The 25,686-nt window shown below is 44.1% G+C and overlaps 1 protein-coding gene across 2 annotated transcripts in view; it reads left to right on the forward strand.

Moving 5' to 3' along the window:
* GNAL (G protein subunit alpha L) overlaps positions 1 to 25,686 on the forward strand; it is a 616,946-nt gene that overhangs the window by 437,250 nt on the left and 154,010 nt on the right. For both annotated transcript variants that reach the window (XM_030212259.1, XM_030212268.1), the window contains exon 5: positions 4,396 to 4,493. In XM_030212259.1, coding sequence (XP_030068119.1) covers positions 4,396 to 4,493 — 98 coding nt within the window. The remainder of the gene's footprint in view (positions 1 to 4,395; positions 4,494 to 25,686) is intronic.

Raw genomic sequence — 25,686 nt, forward strand, 5'->3', positions numbered from 1 at the left:
AAATGTATATGTTGTTTAGTGTTAAGTGCTTGAAATAATTGAGTTTAAAATATATAACGTGTTATCCATGATACAGAAATTCATTTTTACACGTACTTGAAAGTATTACATGTCAATAAGTTTATCCAGCAGCCCTTCCTTTTTCTTCCGTCCCTTCACCATGATGCCAGATGTATACATTGAATGCACTATGAGAACAACCTCACTTTTGACCTTCAATCTCAGTCATTGAAGTGGTACATGTCACTTTTCTGAATAGGCCACCTTGGCATCTCTGCACTCTGGTCCAGCATATTCCTTCCCTCCACTACCCCTGTGTCCAGCAGCTTCCTTACTCCTTCTCTCCCCACCCCCCTCCCCATGCCTTCCAGTTGCACTGTACAGCCAGAAAGCTCTCAAACAGTTTGATTAACTTGAGGTTCATGAAGATCTTGTTGTCCTTACAGCTCCCAGTCTCATGAGACAGCAAAATAATCAAGCTCTCTGAAGGGGGGGGGGGGGGAGGGCAGGGAGAAGATGTGTGTGAGAGAGAGAGGCAGACCATCTCCCAGCAGTTGGGATGTGAGAGAGAAAAAGGGAGGGACAGACCAGCTGATCAGGCAAGCCTAATGGTTAAAGCCTTAGGCTGAGAATGAAGGAAGGCTGGATTCAAATCCAGGGAATGCGCCTTACGACCATAGACAATTACTTCACCCTCCATTGCCTCAGGTACTAACTTGGGTTAATGATCAAATGCACATTAGCTTTCACTAATTCGAGTTAACTGCTTAGATAGTAAATAACCCCCATTGACAATAATGGACTTGGGTTGTTTCACAGACATTAAATTGCATAAGTTCTTATTAATTTACATTAACGTGCATTAACTTATTACTGCTTATTAGTAAAAGAGACTGAGAGATTGTAAGCTCTCTGGGGATAGGGAAATACCTACTGTACCTGAATTGTAACTTGCTTTGAGCTACCAATGAAAAGTAACATTTCCTTGTTTTACTGTATTCTTTACCATGTAAGATGCTTTCTTTTACTACGTAAGCCGCACTGGACCTGCTGTATGTGGGAAAGAGCGGCATACAAATGTAATAAATAAATAAATAACAAGTTAAATGCAAAGAATAATTTTCTGTTGAGAGGCCGAATTGAGTCGGGTACACCAGTGGGGTAGAACAGCTCTCCTAGAGTTCCAGACTTGGTGTAAAGTTCTCTGCATGCACAGCCCTTTCCAACCCGCACTCAGCATCCTCCTCAGCTACTCTCTCATTTTTTCCTCTCATCTATGTTTGAGAGGTTTATACTTTAGCATTTTTCTGATGTATATATTCATCAGATTTTCTATTTTTTTCTTTAAAAAGAAAAAAAATCATGTCAACAGACTCTTCCTGCCTTTAGTGTGAAAGAAACTTCCAGAATGAAGACCCTTGTCCTGTACCTGCCCACTCTGCAGGACATCCGCCCTATCTCCAGGCCACTGTATCTTCTGCACTTCCATATCCCTTTGGTTTCAAAAGAACCATCTTGTTTAACTCTGAAGACACCAAGATGAACTTGGGGAACACTTCCAGAAAGCACTTTGGCACTGAGATGAGCTGATGTGGCTCTTCCGCTGACCACCTTCTTTCTGGATTGTCCACCCACCTCCCTGTGCAGTAGTCCCATGAAGTACGTCCAGCTACAGAAGAGCAAACTTTAGTGCCATTTCAACAAAAGCCAAGCTATACTTGAAGGTTCCCAGGCCAGAAACACTTTCATCTTCTCAGCGTTTGTTATTGTCTGAGGCCAGTGTATCCTGGACTGGACCCTCAACAGCTCAGACTATGGTCACAGGATCAGCACCAAGGCTTTAGAAGAACTTCTTCACTGTACTAGTAGCCAGCTGTCGTCCTCATCACCACAGAGGACAGCACGACAACTTCCTCCCTGTTCAGATGGCCAGCTTGGGGTCTTTTCAGCTCAGTTGATACCAACTCATGGTCTTTTCTGCACAAACGCAGCACTGTAATCGTGTTCGTCCCCTAGTGCAGAAGGCGGGTTTATTGCATGGAGATTGTTCCTTCCACAGTTCTGCACAAACCGCTTCTATTGTTACTGCTCATCAAACCTTTTGTTTTCCTTGCACTTTTCCCAATATGGGGTCTGTAGAGCAGTTCAGCCCAGTGTAACTGCCTCAAATCCACCAGTGTTCCGATCCTTCTGACAGCTTTCTCCAGTTCTCTTATAACCGGAAGAGTTATCTGTGGATCACTTCCACCTTTTCTTTCAAAGCATACTTGAAAGGCCTCCTGGAAAGATAGGCTGAAATTGCAGACAGCAGGAGTGCATGAGGAGTGGAGGAGTGGCCTAGTGGTTAGAGCACCGGTCTTGCAATCCAGTTCAAATCCCACTGCTGCTCCTTGTGATCTTGGGCAAATCACTTAACCCCCCATTGCCTCAGGTACAAACTTAGATTGTGAGCCCTCCTGGGACAGAGAAAGATCCAGAGTTCCTGAATGTAACTCACCTTGAGCTACTACTGAAAAAGGTGTGAGCAAAATCTAAATAAATAAGGATCTTTTTTCAGTGCAGCTGAAGAGAGTACAGAATTCCAGGAATCCCCACCTGTCACTTCCTCTCTCTCTCTCCTCTGTGCACTGCCTGCGGCTAATAAATCTTTTGCAGCTCCAGGGCTATATCCTTACTCTCCATCCTTTTGCACGTTTAGAAATTCTGCTGCATTTTATTCATTTTTTTTCATACCTTACTCTGACCTTGAGGTAGGATCTTCCAACCTGTTACCTAACAACTGCAGATGCCTTAGTCTTGATTTCTGAAAGAATTCCTCTCACCTCCCCCCCCCCCCCCCCCCCCCCACCATGCCTGCTTGAACATGTTTGAAATGTAAATGAAAGTTATTTTAGGTTCACTTGAGAGAAAATAAAAGGAGGCCTGTGCTATAGTAGGAAATCAGTGCTGACACTTTTCGCATGACTCAGTTGATTTGAAATGTGCTGTGATTTCCTAAAAATATACATGTTTATATACATAATGTTTGTTTACATCTAAATTAATTGTATTTCCCAAGTATTTGATTATATCTAATATGAGAAATGGAAATAAAATGATAATTTCAAGACCCTCAATAATGATAAAGAATAATTCAGTTGGTAGGATCTATTTATTTATTTATTACATTTGTACCCACACATGGCAGGCTCAATGCGGCTTACATAGTAACAATATAAAGAAATTACAAAGTCGTAAGAAGAATATACAAGGATGAGCAGGATTTTACGACTAGATGTCATAAATTACCCTCCACATGGATTCACATGCTCCAGCTCCTGGAAATAGGTGCAGTCTTGCAGTGGGCTTATGTTTTCCACACGTACATCCACTTGCAGTTTTATAGGGGCTATTGGCCACCCTCCCTATGGGTAAAAATACACACTAATCGTTCTTTGAACTTGTGGGGCTTTTTGCTTTGACTACAGCTACCCCTCAGAAGCTGCTCCTAGGCAGCTCTTCCTGATCCCCTTGAAATTGGGTGGCATGCAGACTTGAATACCTTGAAAGAGAGGACAGATGAGGGAGGAAGAGATGGCGGGGGAGGGGGGCATTCATAGACCTTAGAGATAAATAATGCATAGGAAATGGAGCAATTTGTTTTTCAGTGGAACGATACATGCTACTCAGGGGTAATACTTAGGAATATTTCTTCACAGAAAGCGTGGTAGTTGCAGGGAACATTGTTCCAGAAGTGCCAAAAGCAAAAATAGGGCATGAGTAAAGCGCAAAGGACCCGTGGCTGTCGAAAAGTGATGGGAAAACTTGAGCTCAATTGTGGCCTTTGGAATTGTAACAAGCAGCAAACTGTAGACTTTGGTGGGCCCTCGGGGTCCTTATCTGTGGCATATTCTGTTCTTTTGATCTAGGAAGAGCCAGTTAGCTGACTGGACCTCTGTCATGTTTCACTGCATCCAGCGCAGCCCCTGATTTCTTTATAGATTGGACTCTGCAAGTTACTGTGTACTGCCATCTGCCCTATTTTGTGTGTGTGTTTCAGAAAAATCCTTATGGAGCAAGTCTAATCTTGACAATTGACCATTATTACCCTCAAAATAAAAGCCAATATGGTGGAAGAGTAGGAATGGTTTCTCTGATTTGGGCTGGCTATACATAGACCGTGTCATGCTAGCATACAGGCATTCTGGTGATGGTGCCTAGAGGTGGCCATATGACCTTGCCACTCATTAGTTGTAATCAGGAAGAGCTCGGTAATACAGTCATGATCCTGCTGCTTATCCGCCCTGCCTTTTCAATTCAGAGTCCCCTGTTTCACAGCCCCCCTGACTGAAAAATGTGCTTAGTGGGAGATAAATACATCTGGTGGTTTCAGCTGTGTCATCTTTTGCTTTTCAGGAATTCTTTGAACATGCACAGAAGCTCTGGGATGACGAGGGCGTGAAAGCATGCTACGAGAGGTCAAACGAATACCAGCTGATTGACTGTGCACAGTAGTAAGTGTGTTACATTTCTCATATATGCTTCTCCTCGGAGAGGGGCCACTTAAGCAAGCACAGGGGGAAATGTTCGGGTCTGCGCTTTGGCGGGGGGGGGGGGGGGGCTATAGAGTTTCCTGCTCTGATGCTGTGTTTTATGTTTGGGAGACAGGAAAATCCACACAGCTTTCATGAGAACTGTATTTTGTGCTGTTTGTAGGGAATCAGTGTGGTGTTTCAAGGAATCTGCATTTAATGTGAAAAATGGCTGGGTAAATTTCAGTACCTGAGGAGGAGGAGGAGTTGGTGTGAACTGACAGTCTCCCAAAGTCCGCCTTTGGGTGCTGGAACAGTTTGGAGCTGTGCTTTGCAGAACAAAGCCTGTGAGAGCACAGTTGATATGAGGAGAAGGAGTGTCAGAGCCACTCCTGATGCCTTTCTCAGAGGGAGATTGTTACACTTTTTATGAATCAGTTTTAAGCAGCGAGGCCTTTACTAACAGTTCTTTTACCAGACTGAGATGAAACCATGCTGGTTTGCTAACAAAATCGAAAAAATCGTTCTAAATGTTCTCATTGTGGTCTACTTGCATTCTCTGGTTTATTTAGGGTTTTTTCCTTATACTCAGAATCTGTTTGTAGTTTTATTTATTTTTATGGGGTTTTTTTAAAATTGTATCGGTACTTAAATAACAGAGCAAATGCAGAAACCTATGGTGCCTAAAAGGATTGCTGTAAGAGGATGATTGTGACATGTGGATTACCAGCACCTAGCCTTTATATTACTCAACACAGGGCTAGAGAGGCAGCAGTTTGCATTGGCCCTGTAGCACGCCTTCGATGTGCGGTGTGACACTTGCAGACATGATGAAAAGCTCACACATGCAGCAAAGGGTGCCCTTTTACCTGTAACAGTAGCTGCCTGGGGGAGGGGTTTTTCAGTCATTTTCAAGAGAAGAATGACTGTCACAGCCTTCGGTACAGGCTCAGGAAAGCCAATGGCACTTGTGGGCAGTGGCAGAACCACTGCATTGAGAGCACACAGGAAATGTGCAGGCATGGTTACTGCCAGTGAAAGTCATGGGCAGTATTGGAAGTAAGTGAGGAAGAAGAGGAGGCAAAACATTTTGGATTGATTTAGCTCACACTTTTTTCAGTAGTAGCTCTAGGTACTGTAGAGTAGAGCAAGTTGCCTTTTGCACTTGAAGATTGAATCTCGGTTTGTGACTTTCAAGAAGATGTTGAGAGATTATTTATTTTGTTTAGCATTTTTTGTGCCTTCCTGATTTTGCAGTAATGGTCTTATGGATCATTTTTTTCCTACCACTTTAGCTTTTTACTGCCCTTGAAGTTGTTCCTGTTTGTGCTTTTATTATGTGTGGTTTTTTTTGTATATCCACTGTGGGAAATGCGGTGTATAAGTAAAAATTGTACTCTATTCTATGTTTACATTCGGGTATAGTAAGTTTGTTCCCAAGTCAATAGAGGGTGAAGTGACTTGCTCAAGATGTCAACGAGTGACAGTGGGATTTGAACCCTGGCTTCTCTGGTTCTCAGCCTGCTTCTCTAACTATTAAGCTCCTCTCCTCCACAGGTTAGACACTGATTTAACTGTCAGCAAGGCAATCAGTTGTTGCTCTTGAGCACCCATCATTTACTGGCAAAAAGGGCTGATTGAAACTCTCCCCTCATTGCCACAACATGAGCGCACCTAGTCCATCAGGTTTTCAAGATATCCCCAATGAATATTTAAGAATTAAATTTGCATACAATTGAGGCAGTGCATGCAAATCTGTCTCATGCATATTCATTCCAGATCCTGAAAACCTGATGGGACTAAGTGTGTCCCGAGAACTAGGTTGGGAATGTCTGATAGAGACACACACGTACATGTTCTTTTCAGAATGAGCAATCCCAAAAGTTATATTTGTAAATCCGCAAGAGTAAATAGGCTGCATAATATTTCCAAAGAATACACACTATAGCAATAATATCCTGCTTAGAGGTCTTAAAGTTGCTATATATTGGGACCACCGATAACCCCAGTCGCCCCTTGTTTGGAATTTATTTCCACTCACACTCTCACATTTTATGTGTATCCTTTTGGGTACTGGGGTTATCAGTGTCCCAATATACACTAGCTTTAAGACTGCTAAGCAGGATAATGTTACTATAGTGTGCAAACCCTGAAGTTCCCAGATTTGTTAGTGACCCAGGAGAAAGACTGTGCACTGCAGCTGCCATGGCCCAGAGTCCTGTGGTGGCAGGGAAAAGTGAAAGAGGTCTGGGAAATTCAGTTAGATGGCAGAAAAACAGTTTGGGAACCAATGCTTCATACTGTGTGGTCTGGGTTAGAACATTCTCATGCCCTGAATGCTAGAAAGCTGCTGACGCTTCAGGATCAAACTGGTTGGGTTTTGTTGTTGTGTTTTTTTTTTAATATAATACTTTTCCTCTGCTTTATTTGAAGTCATAGTAAGTGTCCGCTTATAAAATCACAGTTTATGGCTCTTTTCAACCCGTTCAAAGATAAAGACCATAATTTCACATGTTTAGTGTAATGATTTGATGAACTGCCACTTCGCAAAAGCATTGTTCATAGCAGTGTACAATAAAACCAGAATAGAAATAAGTTCCACAAATAAAATAAAATTATCCTCATGAGACCTACAATAGGATTAGAGGAAAAAGAAAAAAAAAAAAAAGGATGGCCCACGGCATGTCCCTGGGACAGAGGCTCGGCGAGGAGTCACAGAAAATGCACTCAGGGCTGTCCCAAGTGCTGTGCGAGCAGTGCTTTCACACAGCACACAAAAATCACTCCTTGTCATTTGTCTCCCCTGTGGTGGCTACAGCACAGTGGATGGGATGAGCGTGTTCCTTGCTCAAGACTCATCTGGATGCAGTGCTAGTGCAAAGTGAATCTTTGCTGATGGCAGTGCCGGAGCAGAGTACCACCTGAAGAAGTTGCTCCATGGCTGAAGGTCTCCTATGGCTGGCACAGGGATGGGACTTTGTGTTTCTGAGGAACAGGTAAAGGCACCCTAGAGACATGAGGTGAAAGGGTTACTGATGGCAGTTTCCAAAGTACTTGGGAAAATGAGCATGTCTGAAAATGACCTCCTCTGCCTGGCTGAAGGTATGAAGGGGAAAAGGGGGGGGGTCCACTCCTTCCACAGTAATGCAAGCAAACCAAACACAGGGTGGAAGAAAACAAGTCCAAGTGACCAGCCAAAACACAGGAGTAAGAGCTCCAAACAAAGTTTATTGGGACCCTACATGGTCCATGCTTCGGCAAAAAGCCTTCTTCAGGGGTCAGTAGATCTTCTGCTGGCCGTCAAGTCAACTTTGAGTGCAAGGAAAGCACAAGTATAATAACACTGAATCTGCTTGACTTGGCTGCGTCCCTTTTCGCGGATTCAGCATTATTAGGTGCAGGACGTCAGACTCACAGAAACAGAATGAAGCCTTGCGCCGGAAGAAGAGGACCTCGGCTGGGGGGGTTGGGGTCCCCCGCCAGCAAAGGTTGGCGTCGGGAGGGGGGTCAAGAGGGTTGGTGGCAGGGAGGGTCAAAGTTGGTGGTGGTGGCGCCACCGGGGGGAGGGGCTAAAATGTGCCCCCTCAGCTCAGGCTCTGGACCCCCCTCCTGCCGGCTACGCCCCTGATCCACACTATTTGTGAAAATACTTTAATGTGCTAAAGAAGTTTTAGGAACACCCCCAACAGTTAGAGCACAGCCTTTGCATTTACTGTGTGTTAATTTGTGCTCTTAATGCTTGGTAAGTACAAAACTGTACCCTACCTCAGTAAATATGCCCCCAAGTATTGCAAGGAAATGTCAGGAAAATTGAGGCTCAGATACCCTTCAGCCTCCATTTTCATTGGAAATGTGCTTTGCTCCTGAACTGGGGAACGGTAGCCACATCAGGAAAGATACTAATTTTACCACCAAGTTTTAACAGTAAGAGGGGAAGTTATCAAGTTGTGTTATACATGTTAAAGGACTATCATGCAGGTTGCAGTGCCATAACACAGCCTTATATAGGTCACCGCAGGATACATAGTAATGAGATGCAAAACATATAAATGCATGTGAAGCAGCTCATTACTGTGTAAATTCTATAATGCAGCTTGGCGTAAACAGCACAAGCTGTGTTATAGCTGGACAAATAACTTCAGTAAATGGCTGGGGTTATGGGTTTGTGCAAAGCTATATCCTGATGCTCCTAGTGCCCCCACTCTGAACCCCTTCTTTGCTAACAAATTTTCACCAGATGCCTTCCCAATAAAAGTTCACAGATGCCTTCCCAATAAAAGTTCCCCAACCTGAATCCTTCCCAAAGCTGAAGGGCCCCCCTAAGTCTAGTTCACCCCACCCAGAACTATCCCCAGCCCTGGATTAACCATTGAGCAAAATAAGCATGTGCTTAGGGCACCAAAAGAGGGGGGCACCACAGAGATTTTCCCCCTAGCTATCTTGCCCTCAACTCTTCTACTGCCGTCTGTCACACCCATTATCCAATTTGAATTTCAGTGTTTTTCTAATCATTATAAATATATGTGATGTTTTTTTTGGTAAACTGATATTTCTCAGCACTTATTGAGTCATAGGCGCACTAATCTTTTTAGCACGCACTGAAAATTAGCACGTTCTAATACTAGAGACACCTGTAGGAATATATGAGTGCCTCTTGCATTAGTTCGTGCTAAAAATGCTAGTGCACCTTAGTAAATATGGCCCTTAATGTCTTGTAAGTTATGCAATGGAAGGGTCGAGGGGATCCATTGTTGGGCTGTGCTTGAGGCATCAGCCTTAATCCAGTCTTGACTGCCCCCCTCACCAGAAGACCCCCCCCCCCAAGTCATGAGTCCCCAAGCCTCAAAGCCCCCCCCCCCCAGGTCTGTCTTTCAGTATCCCTGGCCAATCCCAGTAGGGACCGTGCTATTGAAAGGTAGGATTGGGGGAATTGCCTTCTGGAGCGGATGGGGGTGGGGTCATGCAGGAGGAGGATTCATGACTTGGAGGGGTGTCCTGGTGGGGAAGGACATTTCTGGCTGGAATAAACAACTTCAGGGACCCTTCAGCTTTTGGGGGTGGGCTTCTGGTTGGGGGAGGGGCCTAGGTTGGAAGAGGACCTCTGGTGAAGGTTTATGCTTTGTTGAAGGGGGGGGGGACACTCAGAAAAGCACCTTGCCGTAATTTGGCCCAGCCCCTTTAAAGATGCTCCCAGGATGTTAGAATAACACTGCTTACATAGTTGATAACAGGTAGCCTTATTCATATACTGGGGGAGTCAGTAACCTGCGGTACTGGAGTGCCAGTTGCTGACTCCCTCAATAAATCAAAGTGTGGTAAAGCCCAACGTTCAGTGCACCTTACCGCACCTTGATAGCTTTCCCCCCCCCCCCCCCCAAATGTTTATCTGCTTTGAGACTGAAGGAAACTACCAGTTAGTAGATTTAAAGATCTCATTGTGGGAAGTCTCAAGAAAAAACCCAACATCTACTGTTGTTCCTGTACAGACTTTCCACTTCCTCTGATCCTAGTGGTCGAACATGGCTCTTCTGCTAAATGCCAAATGCTAAACCATGGCAACAGAGCTGCATTAAGGGGGTGCAACCAGGGCAGTTGTCGTGGGCTTCTGTGCCATGAAGCTGAAGGAAATACGGCTTGCTGGCACACATTGGGGTTCTATAAATTTCTTGAGGTTTGGGAACTTTACTGAACAAAGTCATACAAAGTTACAAGTTTGTCAAATTGGGTTCATATGCCATTTTTAAGAGGTAAGGAAGTTGCTACTGCTGTGAAAACCTGTAGTGGGCCCTAGTATTTTGTTGAATGCAAATTGGACTAAATCCACCTGGTCAGAGTTTGACTGGAATTGGGTTCTCTGGTCACTGGTAATGAGGCCCTTGCGAAACCCAAACAATTTAAAAGGGGGTATTGCGTGCCATTAATGGGGACGAACATTTTAGTTCTGTGTGCCTGTGTGTGTCTGCCTGACTGCTGATGTATGGTAAATGACCTAACAGACACTATTCCTAGCTTTTGAGAGGGGAAGGAAGGCGGGAGGAGGCCTGGCAGAGAGGAGGAAGAAAGGCGGGAAGAGGCCTGGCAGCTATAGGGGCAGTAAAGCAGAAAATAGGGATTATGTCTAGCCCTAACCAGTTAGTTATGTAACACCCCTTTTGCTTTCGCTGAGAAAGAGAGAGTTCATGGATACACGCCATAGCTTTTTATGAACGAGCTTTGCATTGTGCTGTGAAACTCTCCGTGTTGAATCCATTTTGATGTTGTAGTTCTTATAGGGGGGGGGTTACTTGTTGGGGGGGGGATGTTTTTCTTACAGTTGCTCCATTCATTCTTGTGTCTGTCATGGAATATTGGATTATTTTCCCTTTGGCAAACATCATGTCATGTAAGAGGCTGTATTTTTTGGCACTTTGTACGCTACTGTGTTTACTGCTGTTGTCACCTGCGAGCACAGAGGACCTCGTTTGTGGCATAGAAAGTTGCACAGACTCAGGTGAAGAGAAACAGAAAAGTACATCTGATCTTAACATTGCAATTTACAGCTAAGTTCAGCAGCATCTAATAAGCTGCCATGCACTTTCCTTATACAGCTGCTAAAATCAGTGACCGTAACTTTCTGGCTGTGTGTGATAGGAGGGTGGTGCACGGTTTAAGTAAAGTGAGAGCTGGAGTTCAGACCCTTTGGATACAGCAGGACCGAGGGGGGGGGGGAGGAGCCCAGATCATTGTCAGTCTGCCCCCTTTGCAGTGCTGGTGGAGGGGTTTCTAATTTTGAAATAGAGCCAGGGAGCAGATTCCCTTCTTCCCAATATCAAGTAGGATTGCTTCCCTCACTGTTACTGAGTCCTCTTCTCAGTTTATGTGACTTTGTCACACTATCTCATTATGCTTTGGGGTTAATAGTTTGTGACATTGCACCAGTGACTTCCTCTGGAATTTAAGTGCTGCATGTCCAGGAAGCCACACCACATCAATAATCAGGTAACAATAGGATTTAGAAATAGTACGTCATTATCCTTTGCAATCTAGCTGTAGGAACACTGTAGGATGGCAGAGGAGACAGTTAAAAGGTGTTCCTGGTGTGGAAAACAGCGATCGGCAGGTGTTTTTTGTCCAGCCGGGTGCTCGGAAGTGGGGGGTCTGGGGGGTAGTATTGAGGCCTTTGTTCCCGCTGATTGGGCTGTTTCCCACGTGGGACCACATAGCGTGTCAGCACGCTTTGATCTTCCCGCCGGGGCATCTTCTGTGCAGGAGCTCGTGGTTTGTGGTCAGCAGTCCAGTTCAGGCCCAGTTTCCCTCCCGGATGCTGTGTTAGGGGGATAGTTTTGAAAATGCAAAACTACGTGGGCTGTTGTTTCTTTCGACCTACCCCTACTCCAGGCTCACTTTCTTTTTCCCTTGTATACCGCCTATAAAGTCCACTGATTGGGCGGTACGTCTACAGACTTTTATCGGGGAAAGGGTAAGCAAGTTTCAGATGGCCAGTTCCAGGTAATTGTCTTATGAGATTGCAATCCCCACGTTTCGGAGACTTTTTTTTTTTTAAACATTTTTTTTTCTGATTGGTAGAATTTTAAGAGAGAAAATCTCCAGTTGGGATGCAGTGAATTAAAGAAGAGAAGATAGCAGGTGGGATTAAATTAAAATCCTGGAAGTTTGAAACAGGATTTATGTATGGAAATATATTCGAGTTTGTAGGCAAAGCTGATAGAGCCAAGATATTAAAAGGGGAGAGAATTTGTGGATGTCTGCCCTACTCTCTTCATTATCATGTAGCAAATAATGTACAAATTGAAGGGCCAAAGCAGAAAGCTACTGTGGGCAAAAGCGTGCAGTTGGTGAGAGATTTACACGCAATTTAAAAAAGTTTTGTAATGAAGTAAAACTTCACATTAGGCACCAACATACATCAAATGAATATGGATGTTAATGAAGGTATTAGCTATTTCACCTGATGTAGACAACTACAGCTGAAGACTTTAAGGCGAGCACAATGTGGGAACCTCAGCTCCAGGTCTGAGGAGGCATAGAAGAGTTAACTCGCCCTTCTGCAGAAGTTGCATCAGGGCAAAATGCTAATAGCACCCCCCTCAAGCCCCCCAAACCCCTGAGTCCACATCCCTCCCCCTGAGATGACCCCCCAGCCTTCTGACCTGCCCATCCCCTTCCCAACCACCTCAAAAAGTAGCAAAAATAGCCCTGGTGTCTAGTGAACCCCCTGACCCTCCCCCTTCCCCAATACTACTACTACTTAGCTCTGGTGTTTAGTGCATCTCCAAACCCTGCAACCATTTCCCATCCCCTGAGATGACTCCTGATCCTCTGACCCTCCCACCTAGCCAACCCCCTGAAATGGCCCAGGTTTCTAGTGGCATCCCCAGACCAACCTTGCCCCCGGCATATCTTGAATAAGAGGCAGGAGAGATGTTCACTCACTTCTGCCTCTGCACCACCTTCTTCCAAAATGGCAGTGCCTGACCCCATGGGATGCATCCTGGGATATGCCACATGGGGTCAGTCTGCCAAATAAGGGTATTTTCCCCTTATTTGGTAGGCTGGGTGGAGACTAATAGATAAGGAAAAAGTTTCTTTATTTGGCCAACTGATCCTATTTGGTGCATTCCATGCTACACCATGTTCGAACATGACACAGAGGGAAGAATGTGTGGGCATTACTCTCGCTTCTTCTTGAGGGTATGTTGGGGAGGGGGAGTCACTGGAGTTGCGGTTGCTACTAGACACCATGGTTATTTTTTGAGGAGATCGGGGGGGGGGTCCATTAGACACCAGGGCTATTTTATGGCGGGATCAGTGGGGCAGGAGGGTGGTCCTCCGGACATCAGGGCTATTTACAAGGGCTTCTTTGTTGAGGAGATCATTAGGGTGGGGGGGCCATTGAACCCCAAGGCTATTTGTTTGGGGAAATCAGTAGGTCAGGGATCCACTAGACACCAGGGCTATTTGTTTTGGGGGTCGGGCGATAGGGATCATCTCAGGGGTGGGAATCAGTGTTAACTCAGGGATGGAGGATTGTTTTTGCTTTGTTTAAAGAGATGTAGAGGTAACCCCTTTGTGCATCAGTGGGCTGTTTTTTAATTGTCTCCCTTCCTGTTAGTGCATGAGCCAACCACCACTCATGCACTGACAGGAAGAGAGACATTTTTTTGCTCTTTGACAACAAACGGCTGCACACTGCTGTTGCAGCGTGTGCTGTATTTTCTTACTGAGCACTCTTTTTAACATTGTATTAATATGCATACCTTTGTGGTAGGTTTGTGTCTAGAAGTTATGCGGTGATTCATTGGCACACAGCTGTAACACGTTTCCAAGTTTATAAAAATTTGATATACTGTTCATAAACCAATGTTAACAATAATAAAAACAATAATCTAATAATGAAAGTACATACATAAGTACATAAGTATTGCCACCAGTGACGTAGCTACGTGGGGCCTGGGGGAGGCCTGAGCCCCCGTAGATCGGGCCCTGGACCCCCCTGCCGACAGCCCACTCGACCCCCCCCCCCCCCCGCCGCCAACCCGCCTACCTTTGCTGGCATGGGACCCCCAACCCCCGCCAGCCGAGGTCCTCCTCGCAAAAGGCTTCCTATTCCTTCTGTTTCTGACATCCTGCACGTTGTAAGTGCAGGACATCAGACTCACAGAACAAAGCCTTGCAGATCTGTGAGCCAGCAAAGGTAGGCGGGTTGGCGGCGGGAGGGGGGGGTCGAGCGGGTCGTTGACAGGGGGGGGTCGACAATGGCGGGCAGGCGGTGTCGGCGCCAATGGGGGGGCGGCAGTGACTGGGGGGGCTAAAATGTGCCCCCTCACCTCAGGCTCTGGACCCCCCTCCTGCCGAAGTCTGGCTACGCCCCTGATTGTCATACTGGGACAGACCAAAGGTCCATCAAGCCCAACAGTGGCAATCCAGGTCACAAATACCTGGCAAGATCCCAAAAAAGTACAAAACATTTTATACTGCTTATCCCAGAAATAGTGGATTTTCCCCAAGTCCAATTTAATAAAGGTCAATGGACTTTTCCTTTAGAAAGCCGTCCAAACCTTTTTAAAACTCTGCTAAGCTAACCACCTTTACCACATTCTCTGGCATCGAATTCCAGAGTTTAATTACACGTGGAGTGAAGAAAACCTTTCTCCGATTCATTTTAAATTCACTACCTTGTAGCTTCATCGCATGCCCCCTAGTCCTAGTATTTTTGGAAAGCGTAAACAGACACCATTAATAACAGGAAAGAAAGACAAACAAAAAAGAAACTCACAAATATCATGTCAGCAGATACAGGGTAGCTTGCACAGATGCCTTCCTGGGTCCAACGCAAAAGGGAGCACAGAAAAGAAGAAAGAAAATTTTAAGTGCCATTGATAGCTGTAAATAAAAAAAGCCTTCAGTTGCATCTTAAAGAGCGGTAAGGACGCTTCCAAACATACGTTAAGCTGCAGTGCGCTCCACAAAGAAGGACCGGAGACATAAAATGATCTGGCTCGCAAAAGAGCAGAGGCGATTACCCGAAAAGAGAGAACTACTAGTTGGTGCTGTGAGGATGACCTAAGCTCCCTCACAGGAATATATGGGACCAACTGGCTTGAAAGGTAATGAGGAATTCCGGAATTAAGTGTTTTATAAACTAAATAAAGGATCTGTAGTTAAGAGGGAGCCAGTGTTTATCCCGCAGAAGAGGTGTAACATGATCATATTTATAGAATTCATCAATAAATTAATGGCCAGATTTTGAACTGACTGGAGACGTCTTAATATCAGTTAACCACAAACCTTATAGAAAGCATTACAATAGTACAGTCGGCTAAGTACAAATGAATGAATCAGTACTCGCAGGGCAGAGAACAGGTTACAAACTGAATTAATCATCTTAAGTTTGTAAAAACAACCCTTGATAATGCCTGAAATCACCCTTTGAGGTTGACCCTACTTGGTTTATCAGTCTCTTGCTGCTCTGGAATTATTTATAACACTAGTGTTGCCTGCCCAGCTTTTCTTCCAGTCTGTTATTTTGTGAGGGCTGAGGTGGAAGGTGTTTCAGGAAGCAGATCATCTTGATCAACCTGGAGCCTGTGTTTCAGGACTTGTGCTCTGGAAATCCCTCCTCTGTCTTACCTTCTGTCCGGGACCTTCTTGGCCTGTAGTTGCCTGGAACAGTTCTTCACTTTTCCTCTTGTCAGCAGCAGTGTTATGAAAGGTTTTGTTTTCTCTGCATTTTAAGTGCTTTTCAAGAAACGAGGTTAAGCATGTACCCATTAAATCCCTTGCATGTGTGAATTAAGAGTAATGGATTACTGCATCTTGGAGGTTCTGGGTTTAAGTAGTCATCACATTTGCTTTGACTTTTTTGTGTGTTTTGTTTTGGGGGGTTTTTAAATCGAATATAGCTATTAACTGTGGATTCAATCCTTTTATCAGGGGTTGAAAGAAAATGAAATGGAATACTAGGTGCTCAGTTTAATAAAAGGATTATTTGCCTTTTGCGACCGTTCAGCAGCTCACCTACTTTTAGCATACTGCTTCAGAACCAGGGATCTTGTTCTGCTGTTTTATGCCCAGACAGGTGTAGCTTTCTTTTCACTCGCTGAGGTGCTGGGCTGTTGTAGGTGAATGAAACTAAGCTTTGTTCCACTCCTTAGCTCCTTTCTACCAGTGCTGTTTTCCCTGCAGGTGGCCTGTATGTAACAAGGCTTTAGGGGTCCTTTTACTAAGCTGCCTGCGGTAGCGTAGGCATGTGTTTCGGGCATGCGCCGGGCCAGTTTTTATTTCATCTGCAAAAAAGGGCTTTTTAAAAAATTGGGATGGGAAAAGGGCATGAGGTAAAACTGAAACTAGCTCGCCTAAAACCGGCCTGAGCCCTTAATGCCACCCATTGATCTAGCAGTAAGGGCTCACATGCTAAACACTCGGTGACCAGTCAGTGTGTGTAACATCTGTACACGCAAGGGACATAAGATTTCTTGATGAAATCAAGGACAGCTTCATGGAACAGCTAGTTCAGGAGCCGACAAGAGAAGGAAAAATACTAGACCTAGTCCTTAGTGGTGCTCATGATCTAGTGCAGGGGGTAACGATACGAGGGCCGCTTGATAACAGTGATCATAATATGATCGGTTTTGATATTGGCATTGAAGGAAGTGAAACTAGGAAATCAAGTACGCTAGCGTTTAACTATAGAAAAGGTGATTACGACAAAATGAGAAAAATGGTGAAAAAAAGACTGAAAGGAGCAGCTCGCAGAGTAAAAAACTTGCATCAGGCGTGGATGCTGTTTAAAAACACCATCCTGGAGGTTCAGGACAAATATATTCCACGTATTAGGAAAAAGGGAAAAAAGACTAAACGTCAGCCGGCGTGGCTAAACAGTAAGATAAAGGAAATCATTAGAGCCAAAAAACAATCCTTCAGAAAGTGGAGAAGAGAACCAACTGAAAGTAACAGGATAGATCATAAGGAATGCCAAGCCAAATGCAAAGCGGAGATAAGGAGGGCAAAAAAGGACTTTGAGAAGAAATTAGCGTTGGAAGCAAAAATACATAGTAAAAACTTTTTTAGATACATTAAAAGCAGGAAACCGGCCAAAGAGTCGGTTGGGCCGCTGGACGAAAATGGTGTTAAAGGGGCGATCAAGGAGGACAAAGCCGTAGCGGAGAAATTAAATGAATTCTTTGCTTCGGTCTTCACCGAGGAGGATTTGGGGGGGACACCGGTGCCGGAAAGAATATTTGAAGCGGGGGAGTCGGAGAAACTAAACAAATTCTCTGTAACCTTGGAGGATGTAATGGGTCAGTTCAGCAAGCTGAAGAGTAGTAAATCACCGGGACCTGATGGTATTCATCCCAGAGTATTAATAGAACTAAAAAATGAACTTGCGGAGCTACTGTTAGAAATATGCAATCTGTCCCTAAAATCGAGTGTAATACCGGAAGACTGGAGGGTAGCCAATGTTACTCCGATTTTTAAGAAAGGTTCCAGAGGAGATCCGGGAAATTATAGACCGGTGAGTCTGACGTCGGTGCCGGGCAAGATGGTGGAGGCTATTATTAAGAATAAAATTGCAGAGCATATACAAAAACATGGACTGATGAGACAAAGTCAGCACGGATTTAGTGAAGGGAAGTCTTGCCTCACCAATCTAATGCATTTTTTTGAGGGGGTAAGCAAACATGTGGACAATGGGGAGCCGGTTGATATTGTATATCTGGATTTTCAGAAGGCGTTTGACAAAGTGCCGCACGAAAGACTCCTGAAGAAATTGCAGAGTCATGGAATCGGAGGTAGGGTATTATTATGGATTAAGAACTGGTTGAAAGATAGGAAGCAGAGAGTAGGATTGCGTGGCCAGTATTCTCAGTGGAGGAGGGTAGTTAGTGGGGTCCCGCAGGGGTCTGTGCTGGGTCCGTTGCTTTTTAATGTATTTATAAATGACCTAGAGATGGGAATAACTAGTGAGGTAATTAAATTCGCCGATGACACAAAATTATTCAGGGTCGTCAAGTCGCAGGAGGAATGTGAACGATTACAGGAGGACCTTGCGAGACTGGGAGAATGGGCGTGCAAGTGGCAGATGAAGTTCAATGTTGACAAGTGCAAAGTGATGCATGTGGGTAAGAGGAACCCGAATTATAGCTACGTCTTGCAAGGTTCCGCGTTAGGAGTTACGGATCAAGAAAGGGATCTGGGTGTCGTCGTCGATGATACGCTGAAACCTTCTGCTCAGTGTGCTGCTGCGGCTAGGAAAGCGAATGGAATGTTGGGTGTTATTAAGAAGGGTATGGAGTCCAGGTGTGCGGATGTTATAATGCCGTTGTATCGCTCCATGGTGCGACCGCACCTGGAGTATTGTGTTCAGTACTGGTCTCCGTATCTCAAAAAAGATATAGTAGAATTGGAAAAGGTACAGCGAAGGGCGACGAAAATGATAGTGGGGATGGGACGACTTTCCTATGAAGAGAGGCTGAGAAGGCTAGGGCTTTTCAGCTTGGAGAAGAGACGGCTGAGGGGAGATATGATAGAAGTGTATAAAATAATGAGTGGAATGGATCGGGTGGATGTGAAGCGACTGTTCACGCTATCCAAAAATACTAGGACTAGAGGGCATGAGTTGAAGCTACAGTGTGGTAAATTTAAAACGAATCGGAGAAAATTCTTCTTCACCCAACGTGTAATTAGACTCTGGAATTCATTGCCGGAGAACGTGGTACGGGCGGTTAGCTTGACGGAGTTTAAAAAGGGGTTAGATAGATTCCTAAAGGACAAGTCCATAGACCGCTATTAAATGGACTGGAAAAATTCCTCATTTTTAGGTATAACTTGTCTGGAATGTTTTTACGTTTGGGGAGCGTGCCAGGTGCCCTTGACCTGGATTGGCCACTGTCGGTGACAGGATGCTGGGCTAGATGGACCTTTGGTCTTTCCCAGTATGGCACTACTTATGTACTTATGTACTAACTGCTGGAAACGCTGCACGTGGGAGGAAAGAAATAAATCACCGCCTTGAGTGAATTCCTTCAAAAAGGCGGTGAATAAATCCTAATAAATAAATCATCCAGGCGTTATGGGCGCGTGGCAAATTTGAAATTACCACCAGGGGGCGTGGTAGCCTGGCGGTAGTTTCATTTTGGTGCGTGCTGCACGCGCACAGAGCCTAACATGCCTTTGTAAAAGGGCCCCTTGGTTTCTCAAATGTACATCTCTCAAAGAAGTAAACTTTTCCCAGACAAATGCTTGTGTATCCCAAACAAGTTTCTTTCAAACCGGTGTAAATTATCATAAAAAAGGAAGATGATAGCACAGAGCAAAGGTTTTCACATGCAGTGTCTGCCTGTATAAAGTGACTAATATTCAGGCTTCTTTATATCTGGATGCAGATTGACACCTGGTCTGCTACATGAAAAGCATAAGTTTAAATGAGTATTAAATGAAGGTCAGAGTGTTGTGTTTTGGGATTAAGGGGACTGGCTTAATAGTTGTTGAATGCAGGTCGGCTGTTGGTCCTATGAAGTTCAGCATGAACAATCACTACAAATTAGGATAAGACAGGTTTTTGTTTTGTGGTGTTTGCAAAGCCCCTCTTCCTGTTGTTACACAAACAGTCTACTGTAATGACAACAAAGACTTTTCAGTCCTGTGCCAGGCATATGGCAGTGTGATCATTTCCCAGTTATGAGAAGGAAATCTTGTTTGTCTGCTCAGTAGATCAGCTCCTTCCACTCTGCTGTCTTTGATGCGTCAGCAGAAATCCAGACATCAATGAGTCTTAGAAAGAAGTAAATTCTGTGCACCATGGGGGAAATTTTTTATAAAAGGATTTTTCACTCATGAAATCCACTTCTTATAAAATTCTTATAATATTTATCTTTCCATAACTTTGATTAGACCTTTTTTTCTCTTCATCCAAAATCTTTTTGTAACACCAATTGTATCAGTCTCCTGGAATGGCGATGCCGTAACAGGCACTTGTAAGTCACATTGAGCCTGCAAATAGGTGGGAAAATGTGGGGTACAAATGCAATAAATAATAATAATACTCGTGTACTTTTATGCAGCTGGGGTGTAGTCATATTCTCATTTGGGTTTTGGATGAAATGCGGGTGGCATTACAATTTACATGCATACAGATCTACTATAATAAAACTCACCCTCAACGTTCTGAAGACAACGTTCTGAAGTCACTCAGTCACTCCCTGAAGGGTTCATGGATTCATGGTGGTGAAGCCACAACACTGACCATGTCTCTCTGCCCCGCCCTCGCATGACGGACCAATCAGAAAAAACACCCTCAACATTCTGAAACACAAAGGATCATCACAACACCGTTCCCAGGCAACACTAGGCAACGTAAGACGGACCAATCAGAGGAAACTACGTGACAATAAGGGAGGAGCATTCCCCAGCAGAATGGCTCATTATCTGTGCAGCACGGAGAGCACAGAACCACTGCTGGAACGAGAGAAGAATATTCCTGCTGTGGGTATGTGCAAAAATAGACCGGGGGGGGGGGGGGAAGAAATTTTTAAATGCCTAATGCCAGTACTGAAGAGTGCCAGAGGGCCTATAGCACAGACTATATTTGGAATCGCTTGACATGGAGTCAGAGGAGCCGGAAAACAACGTGCCCATCACCATCTGGGACGTGGGCGAACAGGACAAGCTGCGGTCCAGCTGGAAGGATTACCCGCGACCCAGCCAGCAGCAAACAACGACCAAGGACAGCACAGCACATCCCCCAACCCCCAAGCAAAAAACAAAACAAAAAAAGACACACATCAACAACCTGCACACACACCGCACCCTCACACACTCACACACACACAAAATAACTCTGTGACACATACACACACAAAAAAAAAAGCCACATGCTAGCGCCCGTTTCATTGGTTTTGGAAACGGGCCTTTTTTACTAGTATTTTATAAAATACTTGGATGAATGCATACTCTTTTTACAGGTAAATATTTATGCCCGCACTGGAGCAGATGGATATGTCAGCAGCTTCAGTCTTGCCTTCTCACTTGGAGATTGCATTCAGTTTAAACCAATAATCAAACAAGGAAAAATAAACTTACAGTTCAAATGTGCTGGACAAGAGTTTTGCTTTACAAACTGAGAATCTGTTTTCCACCTTAGAAACAGAGAAAAATGTAAGCAGATAAAGACCATATGGCCCAGTGGCGTGCAGTGAGGGCCTTCAGGAGATAATTGGCATGCGTGACAACACTGCAGCTCTTCTCTGCTCCCTGCTATTAGCCTATTGGTGAGATATTCCTTGGCCAGCCAATAAAGCTGCAGAGGAGGCAGGACCAGTATTTTACGAGACGCAACCTTCCGTCCTGCTTTCCCCTGCGGCCTATTGACTGACTAAGAAATGTCTGACCAATGATGTCTCCTAAACTACTGGTCCTGTCTCCTTCGTAGCTTATTGGCTGGCTAATGAATATCTGTGGAAAGAATATTGGGGGTGTCTAGCTCCCACAGAGCTGGAGCCTGTGATTCATCGAAAGAGTTCTATGGTAAATAAAGGATACTGGGCTAGGTTCTGTTGCCTTCAGTGAAAGTTACAAACTTGGCACGCTGATTATTACAATTCTGAGCACTACAGCTGCATTGGAAAGATCTTTCTCTGCTTTAAAAATAATTAACAACTATTATAGGAATGCAAGAGGGCAGGAGAGACTTTAATCTCCTCCGCTCATGAAAGTACACTGGCTTCCTATAAAAGCCAGAACAGCCTTTAAACTCTGCGTATTCATTTTCAAAACTCTATATGGGTTAATCCCAGATTATATGCAACCTTTCATTAACCTACCCTTATATAACGCTCTTCCTGGTTCCAGAGACTACTAGTACTAAACTCTCCATTATCCCAGTTGCAAAAAAGGTGGTATATAATTTCATGGCAGGGTTCCCTTACCAATGTACCAAATGGTGGAACTCCTTCCTGAAATTAAAAATATGGGAGCATAATTATTTGAAATTCCGTAAATCTTTAAAAACCTTTCTTTTTAAGAAATTTTGTACTGATGGATCCCCTATAAAGCATCCTAACACAAACTGTCCATTTCCATTCTTTTTCACTTCCTAGTGTCATTCTTTCAAATTTATTATCACATTCTATTTAATTATTGTTTAATTCAGCCCTACAAGTCTTTTATACTGATGTATTCAATAACTAATTTGCATTGTTAGTATAATAATCTGTTAGCCACATTGAATCCGATTTGATTGGGAAAATGTGGGATATAAATGAAATAAATTAATTGAAAAAGAACAACTCCTGATTTTAAAGTCGAATATGACATTCTATGATGATGTCACTGAATATTTTATAAAAAAGGAGAGGAGAATGGAGTTTCATTTTAAATGAGCATTTCCAGAAAGCTCTTAGCTCTACACACAATTCAATCCCAGCCTTCATTGACAGAAAGCTTGTTAACTGATTCTGTTTCAAATGTTAAGGGCATTTTCATGGATGTTCCGGGCTGCTATGCCGTCAATTCGGCCCAAAACCACAGTGTTTGAGATCTTGTTAATTTGTTCTGTTTCATGTGTTAAGGAAATTTTCATGCATATTTTAGGCAGCTGTACCATCAGTTTGGCCCAAAGCAACAATGACCTTGCATTGTCTGCTGTTACTCCTATTTGAGTATGACCCTGGAAGTCATGTGTCTGCTGCTGTCTGCTTTTGCATCTTGTTTATGGGTACACAACAACTTTGCATCAGCCACAGAATATCACAGAAAGTATTTTTTCATGGAATCTGCAGTTCTACACCACATAATGTCAATCTGTTTATAACACTGAAGGATAGATTTCAGAAAGGTAAAGGTGATACAGAACTTAAGTCAACACAGAAGTCAAAACGAGAACTGGCAAATGTTAGAGCTGATTCTCAGAAAGAGACCAAAACATGACATCGTTCAGTACAAACAGTGTTTACATTAACCTTAGTTAAGGGTACGCATTGCACAAATGTTAATTTTATTTATTTATTTGTTTCATTTGTATCCCACATTTTCCCACCTTTTTGCAGGCTCAATGTGGCTTACATAGTACCGTAAATGGCGTTAGCCAGTTCCGGTATGAACAAATACAGGTATGAGCAAATACAAGGTGATATAGTGATAGGATAAGGTTCATGTATGGTAAATACCTTGGGGGAACTTAGAAAGGGAGAGGAAGAATTTGGATATGTCCATTTCGGTCTTTGGTTTCGTTATGTCGCAGGTATCCAGGTTTTTTATGTTGGGTCGGTGGGGTATGCTTTTCTGAACAGGTCTGCTTTTAGTGCTTTTCGGAAATTTAGGTGGTCGAGCGTAGTTTTTACTACTTTTGGCAGCGCGTTCCATAGTTGTGCGCTTAAGTAGGAAAAGCTGGATGCGTAAGTGGATTTATATTTGAGTCCTTTGGTGCTTGGGTAGTGGAGGTTTAGGTATGATCGTGCTGATTTTGTGGTGTTTCTGGTTGGCAGGTCGATGAGGTCTGTCATGTATCCTGGGGCCTTGCCATAAATAATTTTATGAACTATCGTGCAGATTTTGAAAGCAGTTCGTTCTTTGATTGGAAGCCAGTGCAGTTTTTCTTGGAGTGGTTTGGCGCTGTCAAAACGCGTTTTTCCAAATACAGTGGGGGAAATAAGTATTTGATCCCTTGCTGATTTTGTAAGTTTGCCCACTGACAAAGACATGAGCAGCCCATAATTGAAGGGTAGGTTATTGGTAACAGTGAGAGATAGCACATCACAAATTAAATCCGGAAAATCACATTGTGGAAAGTATATGAATTTATTTGCATTCTGCAGAGGGAAATAAGTATTTGATCCCTCTGGCAAACAAGACCTAATACTTGGTGGCAAAACCCTTGTTGGCAAGCACAGCGGTCAGACGTCTTCTGTAGTTGATGATGAGGTTTGCACACATGTCAGGAGGAATTTTGGTCCACTCCTCTTTGCAGATCATCTCTAAATCATTAAGAGTTCTGGGCTGTCGCTTGGCAACTCGCAGCTTCAGCTCCCTCCATAAGTTTTCAATGGGATTAAGGTCTGGTGACTGGCTAGGCCACTCCATGACCCTAATGTGCTTCTTCCTGAGCCACTCCTTTGTTGCCTTGGCTGTATGTTTTGGGTCATTGTCATGCTGGAAGACCCAGCCACGACCCATTTTTAAGGCCCTGGCGGAGGGAAGGAGGTTGTCACTCAGAATTGTACGGTACATGGCCCCATCCATTCTCCCATTGATGCGGTGAAGTAGTCCTGTGCCCTTAGCAGAGAAACACCCCCAAAACATAACATTTCCGCCTCCATGCTTGACAGTGGGGACGGTGTTCTTTGGGTCATAGGCAGCATTTCTCTTCCTCCAAACACGGCGAGTTGAGTTCATGCCAAAGAGCTCAATTTTTGTCTCATCTGACCACAGCACCTTCTCCCAATCACTCTCGGCATCATCCAGGTGTTCACTGGCAAACTTCAGACGGGCCGTCACATGTGCCTTCCGGAGCAGGGGGACCTTGCGGGCACTGCAGGATTGCAATCCGTTATGTCGTAATGTGTTACCAATGGTTTTCGTGGTGACAGTGGTCCCAGCTGCCTTGAGATCATTGACAAGTTCCCCCCTTGTAGTTGTAGGCTGATTTCTAACCTTCCTCATGATCAAGGATACCCCACGAGGTGAGATTTTGCGTGGAGCCCCAGATCTTTGTCGATTGACAGTCATTTTGTACTTCTTCCATTTTCTTACTATGGCACCAACAGTTGTCTCCTTCTTGCCCAGCGTCTTACTGATGGTTTTGTAGCCCATTCCAGCCTTGTGCAGGTGTATGATCTTGTCCCTGACATCCTTAGACAGCTCCTTGCTCTTGGCCATTTTGTAGAGGTTAGAGTCTGACTGATTCACTGAGTCTGTGGACAGGTGTCTTTCATACAGGTGACCATTGCCGACAGCTGTCTGTCATGCAGGTAACGAGTTGATTTGGAGCATCTACCTGGTCTGTAGGGGCCAGATCTCTTACTGGTTGGTGGGGGATCAAATACTTATTTCCCTCTGCAGAATGCAAATAAATTCATATACTTTCCACAATGTGATTTTCCGGATTTAATTTGTGATGTGTTATCTCTCACTGTTACCAATAACCTACCCTTCAATTATGGGCTGCTCATGTCTTTGTCAGTGGGCAAACTTACAAAATCAGCAAGGGATCAAATACTTATTTCCCCCACTGTATAAGCCTAGCTGCTGTGTTTTGGGCGGTCTGAAGTTTCTTTATGATGTGTTCTTTGCATCCTGCGTAGTCTGCATGGCTTAGTACCATTGACAGTATCAGGATGCGAAATATTTCCCTCGGGAAGAATGGTTTCACGCGTTTGAGTTTTCACATTGAGAAAAACATTTTCTTTATAGTGGATTTCGCTTGGGTCTCTAGTGAGAGGTTTCGGTCAATTGTTACTCTGAGAATGTTCAGGCTGTCTGAGATAGGGAGGGTGTAACCTGGGGTGTTAATGTTTGTGGGTTTGTATGTATTGTATTGGGATGAGATGATGAGACAGTGTGTGTTTTTTCTGTATTGAGTTTTATTTGGAATGCATTTGCCCATGCATTCATGATGTTTAGGCTGAGTTTGATTTCAATGGTGATTTCTGCCAGATCATATTTGTAGGGGATGTATAAT

This window comes from Microcaecilia unicolor, chromosome 1 (assembly GCF_901765095.1).
Source record: "Microcaecilia unicolor chromosome 1, aMicUni1.1, whole genome shotgun sequence".
Taxonomy (NCBI): Eukaryota; Metazoa; Chordata; class Amphibia; order Gymnophiona; family Siphonopidae; genus Microcaecilia; species Microcaecilia unicolor.